This window comes from Salmo salar, chromosome ssa25, assembly GCF_905237065.1.
Source record: "Salmo salar chromosome ssa25, Ssal_v3.1, whole genome shotgun sequence".
In the NCBI taxonomy this organism is placed as follows: Eukaryota; Metazoa; Chordata; class Actinopteri; order Salmoniformes; family Salmonidae; genus Salmo; species Salmo salar.
The window spans coordinates 36,594,402-36,608,262 of NC_059466.1; the positions used below are offsets into that span (position 1 = coordinate 36,594,402).

The 13,861-nt window shown below is 40.3% G+C and overlaps 1 protein-coding gene across 1 annotated transcript; it reads left to right on the forward strand.

The window, feature by feature from the left end:
* Positions 1-6,175: 6,175 nt before the first annotated feature.
* On the forward strand, positions 6,176-7,699 carry LOC100194560 (MID1 interacting G12-like protein). The gene is given in 1 exon segment (NM_001139646.1): positions 6,176-7,699. A coding segment is annotated over 1 exon segment (477 nt). The 5' UTR covers positions 6,176-6,431; the 3' UTR covers positions 6,909-7,699.
* The last annotated feature ends 6,162 nt before the right edge of the window (positions 7,700-13,861 follow it).

Genomic DNA, 13,861 nt, shown 5'->3' on the forward strand with positions numbered 1-13,861 from the left:
GTTGTGTTGATGGGTAGCCTGGAGACAACATTCCAGCAGGCTCCACATAGCTGCCATTCCCCTGATTCTGAGTGAAGACACAACACACCGCCCGTAGCGTGTGTGTGTGTGTGTGTGCGCGTTTGTGCATGCGTGTGTGCGCGTGTGTGTGTGTGTGTGTGTGCGCGTGTTTGTGCGTGTGTGTGTGTTCTACTTCTACACATGTACATGTGTACATACTGCATCTCTAGGCTACCCTAACACATGGATGTCCCTTAAAGGCTTTTTCACCTTGAGAGAGAAAGGAGGAGAGAGAGAGAGAGAGGGAGAAGGGAGGAGAGAGAGAGAGAAGGGAGGGGAGATAGAGAGAGATGGATGAAAGAAAGCTGAGTGGGAAGGGGGCAGAATGTGAAAAAGAAATCATTAGAGAGAGAGAAAGAGAGAATCATTGAGAGAGAAATAATTAGAAAAGAACAGGAAGGCTAGCAGAGATCGGGAGGGGAGGCTAAGGAGGAGAGCAGAGCAAAACTTGTGAAGTATAATTATCGGAATAAGAGGGAGGGAGGGCGGACGGGAGGGTGAGACAGAGACTGACTAAGCAGGTTTTGTGATCAACGTTGACATTCCACCCATTCTCAGATACGTTATTCAGAACACCTAAAAGTCCCCACAAGGATAGTAAAACAAGGAAAATTCCCACGTCCCCATGAGGACAAGGCTAATTTAAGCGTAGGGGTTAGGTTTAGGGTTAGAATTAGTGTGAGAATTAGGGTAAGGTTTTTTTATTTTTTGTATTTATTTCTTTTTGAATCTTTATTTTAACAGGGAAAACCGACTGAGACCTGGATCTCTGTTACGGCTGTGCCCTGTGTAAACATGTTGACATGTACAGTTTTAGGCATACAGACAAGAACATTTCAAACATACAAAACAAAGACACAATTCAACAGAAACAATCACAGACAACATCATATTGATCCTCCATAACATTTTTAAAATGGGCAAGGGACACCAGAGTGTCTAACTTAAGTTGGATCTGCAGTTTGTTCCATAAATAAGGTGCAAAGGAACTAAAGGCAGTCCTACCCAACTCTGTGGAGACCGCAGGAGTCTCTAATGTAATCCACATCTGTGATCTGGTTTTAAAATTAGTATATCTAGTGGAAATTAATGATGATATATATAGAGGTATTTTTAAAAGAAGCGCTTTATAAATAAACAAGAGAGCATGTTGCTCTCGCCTCACAGATAGAGAGGCCCAACCCACATGTTGATATAGGATACAGTGATGAGTTTTGTAACTATCACCCGTGATAAACCTGAGTGCACAATGGTAAATAGCATCCAGTGGTTTTAATGTGTTTGCCGATGCATGCATATAGATAATATCACCATAATCTAAAACGGACATAAAAGTAGCCTGCACAATTTGTTTTCTATTTACAAAGGACAGACAAGCCCTGTTTCTGTAAAGGAACCCTATCTTGAATTTGAGCTTTTTTCCCAATTCAGTAACATGTTTTTTAAAAGAAAGCCTATCATCTAACCATACCCTTAAGTATTTATATGCAGAGACCTGTTTGATTTGAGTACCATCCAAGCTAGTGATTACAAAAGTGTTTCTAACTGAGAGTTTAGACCTAGAAAAAAACATGACATTTGTTTTCTTAGCGTTTAAAACAAGTTTAAGCTGAAAAAGAGGGTTAGTGGATAAGTTTAGGATTTGGGTTAGGTTTAAGGTTGGAGTTATGGTAAGGGTTAGGATTAGGATTAAAACGTGTGTGTGTGTATACTCATATTTCTATTTTTACTTCTATTGCTATCTGGTCAAATCATTTCCACTAAATGTTCACTATTTGGAATGAGTCATTGTTTGGTGTGACTGCTTTGACAGACTTCTTCTTGATTGCTAGATTTTTTTTAATGAGTCTAAAGAGTGGGGTGCAGAATCGTCTTAAATATATCTACTCAATCAACAATATAAGAACACTCACCATGTAGGCTTACAAAATGTCAAGGTTTACCATACATGGAATAGGCCTAATTAATCTGCTATTAGGCTATAGTCACAATGATTCAGCATCCAGGTCGTAAGCAATAATAACTTTGTAGTGACTCAAAACATGTTGTTTGCTATGTCTGTCATGTTCTCACAGTGTGAACTCATCTCATGTGTTGATCGTCCCTGTGGATTACCATAAGTGTTTGTCAGCTTTCAGACTGGCTGGGCTGGATCATTTTCGCCTGCTTGTTGTAGTGTTTTGTTTACCATGTCAGTGAGTCCTCTATACGCAGGGCAACCCTCAGCAGCGTCTCTGGTGACTCCCCCTGTTGACGAGAAACTATAGGCCTACAGGGGGGTGGGGAAAGTTTCAGCTGTTCTCATCAGTCTTTCAGTGGTAAGGGCAAAATGTTTATTGCAACAGTTTGTCTTTAACTGTAATAACTTCTAGTAGGCCTAATCTGATCATGTCAAATGCAGCTGATAGATATACTGTATTTAAGGGAAAATGCCATTAGATTGTTACCTTAGATTGTAAACTGTCATGGTCAAAACATATACAGTACCAGACAAAAGTTTGGAGACACCTACTCATACAAGGGTTTTTATTTTACTATTTTCTACATTGTAGAATAATAGTGAAGACATCACAACTATGAAATAACACATATGGAATCATGTAGTAACCAAAAAAGTGTTAAACAAATCAAAATAGATGTTCTATTTGAGATTCTTCAAAGTAGCCATCGTATGCCTTGATGACAGCTTTGCACACTCTTGGCATTCTCTCAACTAGCTTCATGAGGTAGTCACCTGGAATGCATTTCAATTAACAGGTGTACCTTGTTAAAAGTTAATTTGTGAAATTTCTTTCCTTCTTAATGCATTTCAGCCAATCAGTTGGGTTGTGACAAGCTAGGGGTGCAATCCGGAACATTTCAAGAACTTTGAAAGTTTCTTCAAGTCCAGTTGCAAAAATCATCAAGCGCTATGATGAAACTGGCTCTCATGAGGACCGCCACAGGAAAGGAACACCCAGAGTTACCTCTGCTGCAGAGGATAAGTTCATGAGAGTTAACTGCACCTCAGATTGCAGCCCAAATAAATGCTTCACAGAGTTCAAGTAACAGAAACATCTCAACAACTGTTCAGAGGAGACTGGGTGAATCAGGCCTTCGTGGTCAAATTGCTGCAAAGAAACTACTACTAAAGGACACCAATAAGAAGAAGAGACTTGCTTGGGCCAAGAAACACGAACAATGGACATTAGACCGGTGGAAATCTGTCCTTTGGTCTCAAGAGTCCAAATTGGAGATTTTTTGTTGTTATTTGTTTTTCAACAGGACACTGACCCAAAACACACCTCCAGGCTGTGTAAGGGCTATTTGACCAAGGAGGAGAGTGATGGAGTGCTGCATCAGATTACCTGGCCTTCACAATCACCCAACCTCAACCCAATTAAGATGGTTTGGGATGAGTTGGACTGCAGAGTGAAGGAAAAGCAACCAACAAGTGCTCAGCATATATGGGAACTCCTTCAGGACTGTTGCAAAAGCATTCCAGGTGAATTCTGGTTGAGAGAATCCAAAGTGTTTGCAAAGTTGACATCAAAGAAAAGGGTGGCTACTGGAAGAATCTAAAATATATTTTGATTTGTATAACACTTTTTTGTTACTACATGATTCCATATGTGTTATTTCATAGTTTTGATGTCTTCACTATTATTCTACAATGTAGAAAATAGTAAAATAAAGAAAAACCCTTGAATGAGTAGGTGTGTCCAACCTTTTGACTGGTACTGTAGATTCAATGGTTGTAAAGATGGGGAGTGGTCTGTCCGTATTAAAGCGATGCTCTGCTTTTTTGACACCACACTCCAAAAAGCAAGTCCTGCAGGCTCTAGTTTTGTCTAATCTTGATTATTGTCCAGTCGTGTGGTCGAGTGCTACAAGGAAAGACCTAGTTAAGCTGCAGCTGGCCCAGAACAGAGCATCACGTCTTGCTCTTCATTGTAATCAGAGGACTGATATAAATACTATGCATGCCAGTCTCTCTTGGCTAAGAGTTGAGGAGAGACTGACTGCATCACTTCTTCTTTTTATAAGAAAAATTCCAAATTGTTTGCATAGTCAACTTACTCACAGCTCTGACACACACACACACTTATCCCATCAGACATGCCACCAGGGGTCTTTTCATAGTCCCCAAATCCAGAACAAATTCAAGAAAACGTACAGTATTATATAGAGCCATTATTGCATGGAACTCCCTTCCATCTCATTTTGCTCAAATAAACAGCAAACCTGATTTCAAAAAACAGATAAAGCAACACCTCAGGGCACAACACCTCTCCCCTATTTGACCTAGATAGTTTGTATATATGTATTGATATGTAGGCTACGTGTGCCTTTTTAAAAATGATGTAGTTCTGTCCTTGAGCTGTTCTTGTCTATTAATGTTCTGTATTATGTCATGTTTCATGTTTTGTGTGGACCCCAGGAAGAGTAGCTGCTGCTATCGCAACAGCTAATGGGGGATCTTAATAAAATACCAAATACAATTGAATAACTTTATTTTTAAACTTCAGTTAACTATAAAGCCTATGATTTGAGTGGAGTTTGGAAAAATGACTGATCCAGGAGATGGATGAATAGATTTCAGATCTTTACTCTGTCCTATACCCCAACATTACAACCCATGGGGACTAGAAAGTCTCTCTTAAAGGGTAAAGTGAAATATATTGGGTTAATTAATCCTCTGCTGTCCAAATGACAGGAATCCAGCATTTCGCTTCCCCCAATCACGCACTGATTTGTCAAATATAGCTAGTCCCGCTGCAGAGACAGCCAGCGTGCTGTAGCGGTGTTTGGATAAAATCACCGGCAAAGCCCCCCCTCCAAAAAGAAAAAACATATTACAACCTATCTGCTGTGTTAATTGTATTGTTTAGTCTACAACCTGTTTGTTCATATGCCTTGACACTGTGATATATAGGCCTAAGGCCAAGACAATAAGAAGACACAGTGGCATTTCAAATTCAACCACACATTTGTTTCATAAAAAACAGAGAGCAACATTTGTTCGTTCAAGTAGAAAAACATGTTGACTCACCCTACTTGTACAGAAACTCCAATGTCATCAATGATGTTTGGCTTCTGATGTGATTGGTCTGAAGCTAAATCTAAACTGACTTTCCTTTACACTTTTTTGGGGTGAGCCAGGACCATTCACAGTTGAGCTCACTCTGTTTAGCTCAAAGCTGATTGTCTATTATTTTATAAGTTTTTTATCAAGGGAGGCCAAATGCTCGCTGGCTTCCCTTACATTCAATGCTACTGACGGCAACAATGTCATACTCATTTTGACCAGACAGCATTCGATAGATAAGCTACACATACTGAGACAAAGGGGTGCTGTTTCCTTCACTTGGATGCTTTCTCTGGTGAGATATATTCAGCCTCTTGCGAATTGAAGGAAATGTATGAAGCACTGCGAGATTAAAGATTAATAATTTTGTATTTTTTATACATTTTTTGGTCAATTGTTGGGGAAGCTTGGCATCCTTTGGCATTTCCCAAATGTTTAACATATAATACGAATTGTAATTTGTAACATACCATAAGAATTGAATGCTGGACATCCACAAATTAATACATTCCACACAAAACGTAACACATACAAAATGAAGTGTCTCGGATAATACAGATGAATACGAAATGTTCTGAGACCAGGTTGGAATGAAGTTCGCATTTGATTGCAAGGCAAACCATAATTCGTTTTTAGTATACTTGATGTGTGAATGTTTTCAGAAAGTACATAGCCTACCATTGTGTTGCGTTTCAGAGGTTGATGGGCAACACTGACAATTGCGCGCACATAGATATTGGATACATTTAACAGATTTTACTGCAGGGCATTGAAGGAAGTTAAACTGATATCATTTGGTCTGCAGAAGATGCATTTCTTTGCTATTGGGCACAGGCAGGGTCGGGGTTGACTAGTATCTCTATTTGGAGGCCGCCCCCCTTCATGCAAAACATGTGCTATTATAGGTCATTGGAGTCCGGTTACAACTGTAGATGAAGAACACTCCTTACAAACAGGTTCTGAGCTGCTGGGAACGCCCTTGGACACGAAACCACCTGCTTTATAAAGATCCAACCGAGGACCAGAGAGAGTCAGAACAAAAACGAAAAGGAACAGGCACAAGAACAAACAAGATAACTGCCGAACTCTCCTTCAGTTTGGAACACGGAAAGCTGCACTGACACGAAAAAACATCAATCAATCTCTGCTGCAGATTAAAAAAAGGAGGAGCCCCTTTCCAACGAGATTAGAAAACAATTAGAGAAGGGTTGCACAAATAGATAAACAAACTATCCAGCTCCGATTGACAGTTACAACTTTTATTTCTAAAATAAGTTTGGGAATCAACAACAGAGTCGAGAAAATGATGCAGATCTCAGAATCCCACCTGCAGAAGAACTCCCTGTTCAACTCCATGAATCGCTTCATTGGAGCCGTCAACAACATGGACCAGACGGTGATGGTGCCCAGCCTGCTGCGGGACGTCCCACTGGAAGAAGAGAGGGAAATGGCCGTCCTCAAAAGCTCGGGAAACAACGACATCGAGGACGGCGACATGTACAGCTACTACCAGCTCCTGAAGTCCATCCGCTGCGACATCGAGTGGGGGGTGATGCGCGCCGGGGAAGCCGAGAAGCGCAAGGAGAGCCGGGGTCCCAGCTCTCGGATTGATTCCGAGGAAGAAGAATCGGAGGTGTCGTCCGAGGAAGACGAGGTTAACCTGCAAAAGCAGTTCCAGTTCCACATGACAGGGCTTCACGGGGTGCTGTCCAAGCTGACGCAACAGGCCAACACTCTCACCAACCGCTACAAGCAGGAGATCGGCATTGGATGCTACTGAAGTGTTGCGTAATGACCCGAGCGAACCCGCATTCCCTGATATCGATGTTGTATTATTTAGCGGAAAGGAGTTGAACTGAACTGAATAGTCTATCACTTATGAAATTCTTTTGAATAGATGGAGAGAGAAAGAAAAAAAGAGATGTAATATTTAACCTTTGTTGATCCATAGAAATGTTGTGGTTGAACTTCAGTGTGGTATACCTGGGTTCCATTACCCTCTGTTTTTCACTCTGTTTTGCGCGCTGTCTGTGTTTTATGAGCCGTGTTCAACCGTGACCCATGCATTCAGCTCAAGTGGTACACCTATAATGCATATCTATACTTTTATTTAATATTGATGTATAACTTATTACCTCATACTGTATGTTTGAGAGCTGTATATTTCATGGTTGAAGAAGTGCATGACCGCAGACATTTGGCTACATTTTGAACATCCCATTAAGGGATAAATGCGCATAGGATTTAGCATTTCTAATGATGCCAATGTGTCAAATAGTCTGTACAGGTTTTGTACTTCTTCCTATTGTGCCGTTATTATGTGCTTAGCTAAATGGAGGAGGCTTGACAGATTCTTGCCTGTGATCCCAATGCTACCCTATATGATCAATGAACTGGAATCAACAGATGGTTCTTCTGAAATAATGAAGGATTCCAAGAGATCATCTTATTATGGTGTTATTGCCATGGTAATTATGGAGAGGTGAAACTCTATAAGACCATTTATTTAATGTACTATTTTATGTTTTGTATTGAATATATTTGTATGGAGAATTAAACTTGTTTTTATAACTGAAAGTAATTTGTTAGTTATGTTTGCCTAGCAACACATAACCTAGAATGTTGTGGAACAGGATTATATTTCAAACAGCTACCACTCTCCAATTGACCACAATACATTTCAACAAGTGTTTCATGTCGTATATCCCTAACATTTAATCTGTTTTTCCAGGGATCAATCCATCTGGTACTCAATATGTACCCATTTCTGTTCAAACCAAACTCTATTCACCCTATGTTCCAACAGTGGTGCAGCAATCTAAGGCACTGCATCTCAGCGCTAGAAGTGTCACTACAGACCCTGGTTCGATTCCAGGCTGTATCACAACCAGACGTGATTGGGAATCCCATTGGGCGGTGCACAATTGGCCCAGCGTCGTCCGGGTTAGGGTCATGTATAAAAATGCCCAGTTGCCCATTATTTTGGCTACTATGGCTACCATGAGATCTCAGTGACTTTAAAATAGGGGTCTCAAAGGAAAATAGGGTGTTAAAGGGTGTGTGTGTCTCAGTCACCAGATCTAAACACTTACGTGAGATTTTGGAATTTCTCGTGGAAGAATGGTATAGCATCCCTCCAATAGAGTTCCAGACGCTTCTAGAATCTATGCCAAGGTGCAATGAAGCTGTTCTGGTGGCTTGTGGTGGCCCAATGTCCTACTAAGACATTTTATGTAGGTGTTTATTTTATTGTGGCAGTTACCTACAGTGCATTCATTTTTTCGAAATGTTGTTATGTTACAGCCTTATTGTAAAATTGACTAAATTGTTTTTTCCTCTCATCAATCTACACACAATACCCCACAATGACAAAGCAAAAATAGGTTTTTATATTTTTTAGCAAATGTATTACAAATTAAAAATGGAAATATCACATTTACATAAGTATTCAGAACCATTACTCAGTACTTTGTTGAAGCGCCTTTGGCAGCGATTACAGCCTTGAGTCTTTTTGGGTATTATGCTACAAGCTTGGCACACCTGTATTTGGAGAGTTTCTCCCATTCGTCTCTACAGATCCTCTCATGCTCTATCAGGTTGGATGGGGAGCGTCGGTGAACAGCTATTTTCAGGTCGCTCCAGAGATGTTAGGTCGGGTTCAAGTCCGGACTTTGGCTGGGCCACTGAAGGACATTCAGAGACTTGTCCCAAGCATTTCGCTACACTTGCATTAACACCTGCTAACCATGCGTATGTGACAAATAAAATTGGATTTGATTTGATTTGAAGCCACTCCTGCATTGTCTTGGCTGTGCGTTTAGAGTTGTTGTCCTGTTGGAAGGTGAACCTTCGCCCCCAGTCTGAGGTCCTGAGCGCACTGGAGCAGGTTTTCATCAAGGATTTCTCTGTAATTTGCTTTGTTCATCTTTCCCTCGATCCTGACTAGTCTCACAGTCGCTGCCGCTGAAAAACATCTCCACAGCATAATGCTGCCACCACAATGCTTCACCATAGGGATGGTAATGGCCAGGTGATGAGCGGTGTATGTTTCCTTCAGACATGACGCTTGGATTTCAGGCCAAAGAGTTAAATTTTGGTTTCATCAGACTAGAGAATCTTCTTTCTCATGGTCTGGGAGTCTTTTAGGTGACTTTTGGCAAACTCCAAGCAGGCTGTCATGTGCCTTTTACTGAGCGGTGGCTTCCGTCTGGCCACTCTACCATAAAGGCCTGATTGGTTGAGTGTTGTAGAGATGGTTGGCCTTCTGGAAGGTTCTCCCATCTCCACAGATGAACTCTAGAGCTCTGTCAGAGTAACCATCGGGTTCTTGGTCACCTCCCTGTCCAAGGCCCTTCTCCCCTGATTGCTCAGTTTGGCCGGGCGGCCAGCTCTAGGAAGAGTCTTGGTGGTTCCAAACTTCTTCCATTTAAGAATAATGGAGGCCACTGTGTTCTTGGGGACCTTCAATTCTGCAGACATTTTTTGGTACCCTTCTCCAGATCTGTGCCTCGACACAATCCTGTCTCGGAGCTCTACGGACAATTCCTTTGACCTGCACTGTCAAATGTGGCATCTTATATAGACAGGTGTGTGCCTTTCCAAATCATGTCCAATCAATTCAATTTACGAACAGGTGGACTCGAATCACATTGTAAAAACATCTCAAGGATGATCAATGGAAACAGGATGCACCTGAGCTCAATTTCGAGTCTCATAGCAAAGGGTCTGAATGCTTATGTAAATAAGGTATTTCTAAAAACCTGTTTTCACTTTGTCATTATGGGGTATTGTGTGAATAAAAACATTTAATGAATTTTAGAATAAGTTGGAGGGGTCTGAATACTTTCCGAATGGACTGAATATATGCAGTTTATCCACTTGATTAACATAATTCAATTTAAAGCACACATAAATACTCTTAGGATACAGTAATGATAGAAACCAAACTTATTTTGGTAAACATGCGTTCAATATGCTCATATTGAGGTAATATAGTAATCATGTAATTTGACATTGCCACTCATGGCTTTTCATTCAGCCAAGTAAGAACGATTTATAATTTCATTCATAGTATGAGTCTGCTCTCAGTGTATTCTGCATCCATCAAGCATAGGTCATGCAAACAGCCACTGACTATTAGGACCATGTAAATACAGCTGCCAAGAGCAAATAGTAGGTCTTTGCTTTTGGGATATTGGGATATTGGAATGTTTAGTTTACACAATGTCTTATAAGAAGAATAAACAACCAGTTTAATGTAGCTCTCTCTGTCCAGCTTCGACTTCAGCTGTGAGGTATTAGAACTTTACTTTTTCTTCCTTCTTTTTTTTGTAATAAGTCTTAGGGCCAGGTGTATTCATAATATTTTTATTTGGGAAAAACATCTGCTTTTTATGAGAGGCATCCCCCAAAAAGGTCCATATATTTGTTATACTGTCATCCCTTTTGTTTAATATTCTTATCAACGCAAAGAATTATGCAACATGTGTGTATAAAATAGTGAAGACTTCAAAACTACGAAATCACACATATGGAATCATGTAGTAACCAAAAAAGTGTTAAACAAATCAAAATATATTTTATATTTTGTATTCTTTGAAGTAGCCACCCTTTGCCTTGATGACAGCTTTGCACACTTTTGGCATTCTCTCAACCAGCTCCATGAGGTAGTCACCTGGAATGCTTTTCCAACAGTCTTGAAGCAGTTCCCACATATGCTGAGCACTTGGCTGCTTTTCCTTAACTCTGCGGTCCAACTCATCCCAAACCATCTCAATTGCTTTGAAGTCGGGTGATAGTGGAGGCCAGGTCATCTGATGCAGCACTCCAACACTCCTTCTTGGTCAAAGAGCCCTTACACAGCCTGGAGGTGTGTTTTGGGTCATTGTCCTGTTGAAAAACAAATGATAGTCCCACTAAGTGCAAACCAAATAAGATGGCGTATCGCTGCAGAATGCTGTGGTAGCCATGCTGGTTAACCTCTATGGGCTAGGTGGGACGCAGGCGTCCCCCCGTGGTGCACTCCATCAACAGCAGGTGCATTTCAAGAGCGGCAAATTTGAATCCAAATAAATGTCAAAATTCAAATTTTTCAAACATACAACTATTTTACACCCTTTGAAAGATAAACATCTCCTTAATCTAACCACGTTTTACGATTTCAAAAAGGTTTTACGGCGAAAGCATAAATTTAGAGTATGTTAGGACAGTACATTTACAAGAGTTGTGTGTAATGTTTTGTCAATTCAAAGACAGGGTCACCAAAACCATAAAACCAGCTAAAATGATGCACTAACCTTTTACAATCTCCATCAGATGACACTCCTAGGACATTATGTTAGACAATGCATGCATTTTTAGTTCTATCAAGTTCATATTTATATCCAAAAACAGCGTTTTACTATGGCATTGATGTTGAGGATATCGTTTCCCTCCAATAACCGGCAGTCAAGTCAGCATCACAAATTAAATAATTAAAATTAGAAAACATTGGTAAAATATTATATTGTCATTTAAAGAATTATAGATTTACATCTCTTGAACGCAATCAACTTGCCAGATTTAAAAATAACCTTACTGGGAAATCACACTTTGCAATAATCTGAGCACTGCGCCCAGAAAAATACGCGTTGCGATACAGACTAGTCGTCATGTTGGGGAGAGCTAAAATCGAAAATACTATGTAAATAATCCATTACCTTTGATTCTCTTCATCAGATGTCACTTCCAGGTATCACAGGTCCATAACGAATGTAGTTTTGTTCAAAAAAGCTCATCATTTATGTCCAAAAATCTCCGTCTTGTTAGCACATGATCTAAGCCCGCCGGACTTCACTTCATGAACGAGGGGAAAAAATATATTTACGTTCGTTCAAACATGTCAAACGTTGTATAGCATAAATCATTAGGGCCTTTTTAACCAGAACATGAATAAAATTCAAGGTGGACGAATGCATACTCTTTTATAACGTATTGGAACGAGGGTACCCAACATGAACTCGCGCGCCAGGTGTCTAATGGGCCATCATCGTTCCATGGCTCTTGTTCGGTCAGATCTCCCTCCAGAAGACTCAAAACACTTTGTAAAGGCTGGTGACATCTAGTGGAAGCAATAGGAAGTGCCAAAATATTCCTCAGCCCCTGTGTTTTTCAATGGCATAGGTTTAAAGGTAATACAACACATCAGGTATCCACTTCCTGTCAGAAAATGTCTCAGGGTTTTGCCTGCCAAATGAGTTCTGTTATACTCACAGACACCATTCAAACAGTTTTAGAAACTTTAGAGTGTTTTCTATCCATATATAATAAGTATATGCATATTCTAGTTACTGGGTAGGATTAGTAACCAGATTAAATCGGGTACATTGTTTTTATCCAGCCGTGCAAATACTGCCCCCTAGCCCTAACAGGTTAAGTGTGCCTTGAATTCTACATAAATCACTGACAGTGTCACCAGCAAAGCACCCCCACACCATTACACCTCCTCCTCCATGCTTCACGGTGGAAGCACACATACAGAGATCATCCGTTCACCTACTCTGCGTCTCACAAAGACACAGTGGTTGGTACCAAAAATCTCAAATTTGGTCATGTTTCTTGGCCCAAGCAAGTCTCTTCTTCTTATTGGTGTCCTTTAGTAGTGGTTTCTTTGCTGCAATTCGACCGTGAAGGCCTGATTCACGCAGTCTTCACTCTGAACAGTTGATGTTGAGATGTGTCTGTTACCTGAAGTTTGTGAAGCATTTATTTGGGCTGCAATTTCTGAGGCTGGTAACTCTAATGAAGCAGAGGTAAGTCTGGGTCTTCCTCTCCTGTGGCAGTCCTCATGAGAGCCAGTTTCATCATAGCGCTTGATGGTTTTTGCGACTGCACTTGAAGAAACTTTTAAAGTTTCTCGTTGCTTATTTGAGCTGTTCTTGCCATAAACACTTTTTTTGGTTACTACTTGATTCCATATGTGTTGTTTCATAGTTTTGATGTCTTCAGTATTATTCTATAATGTAGAAAATAGTAAAATAACAAAAAACCCTTGAATGAGCAGGTGTGTCCAAACTTTTGACTGGTACTGTATATAAATCTTTTTTTTTGTATGTTTAAGGAACACAAAGGGACTATCTTTATTGTTGAAAATGCTAGTGACTCATGACCCTTGTATAATCTACTGGACATTCTGTGTCTATGTCAAATGTTCAGCTATCTAAGCTTTTGTTGAGTAAGTGTTATACGAGCATTAGGTTGGCAACAACTTGATTTGCATAAGAAGCACCTCATGCCCCCAGTCTCTGACAACCCTCTAATTCTAGACATTCAGTTACATAGCATTGTGTAAATATTCCCCATGTCATGTTAATGGGGAGCTAAGATGGCTGTCATAGAATGTTGAAGTGTCATGTAATTAAGTGATAATGCCCAATAAACCGGTGTTTGGAGGATATGTTGGCACGGTTGTTGTTCGGCCCGAGACGAAGTCAATATAGCCTCCAAACACTGGCTTCAAAGGCATTCAAATTTTTCATACAACAGATTACCAACATATTCAAATTTTGATTGACATATTTTTCATTAAAAATATTATTTTGATAAATGTATTCATACTATTTCCTTCCACAAGATATAGTTCCGACACAAATCTAGGGTTGCTACCCAAGCCGGCTGGTCATTCATTCTATTGGTTCGGTTGCCAAACCCAGTCGTTCAGTCTTTTTGTTCTGTATCCATGGATGCGACCCAGTC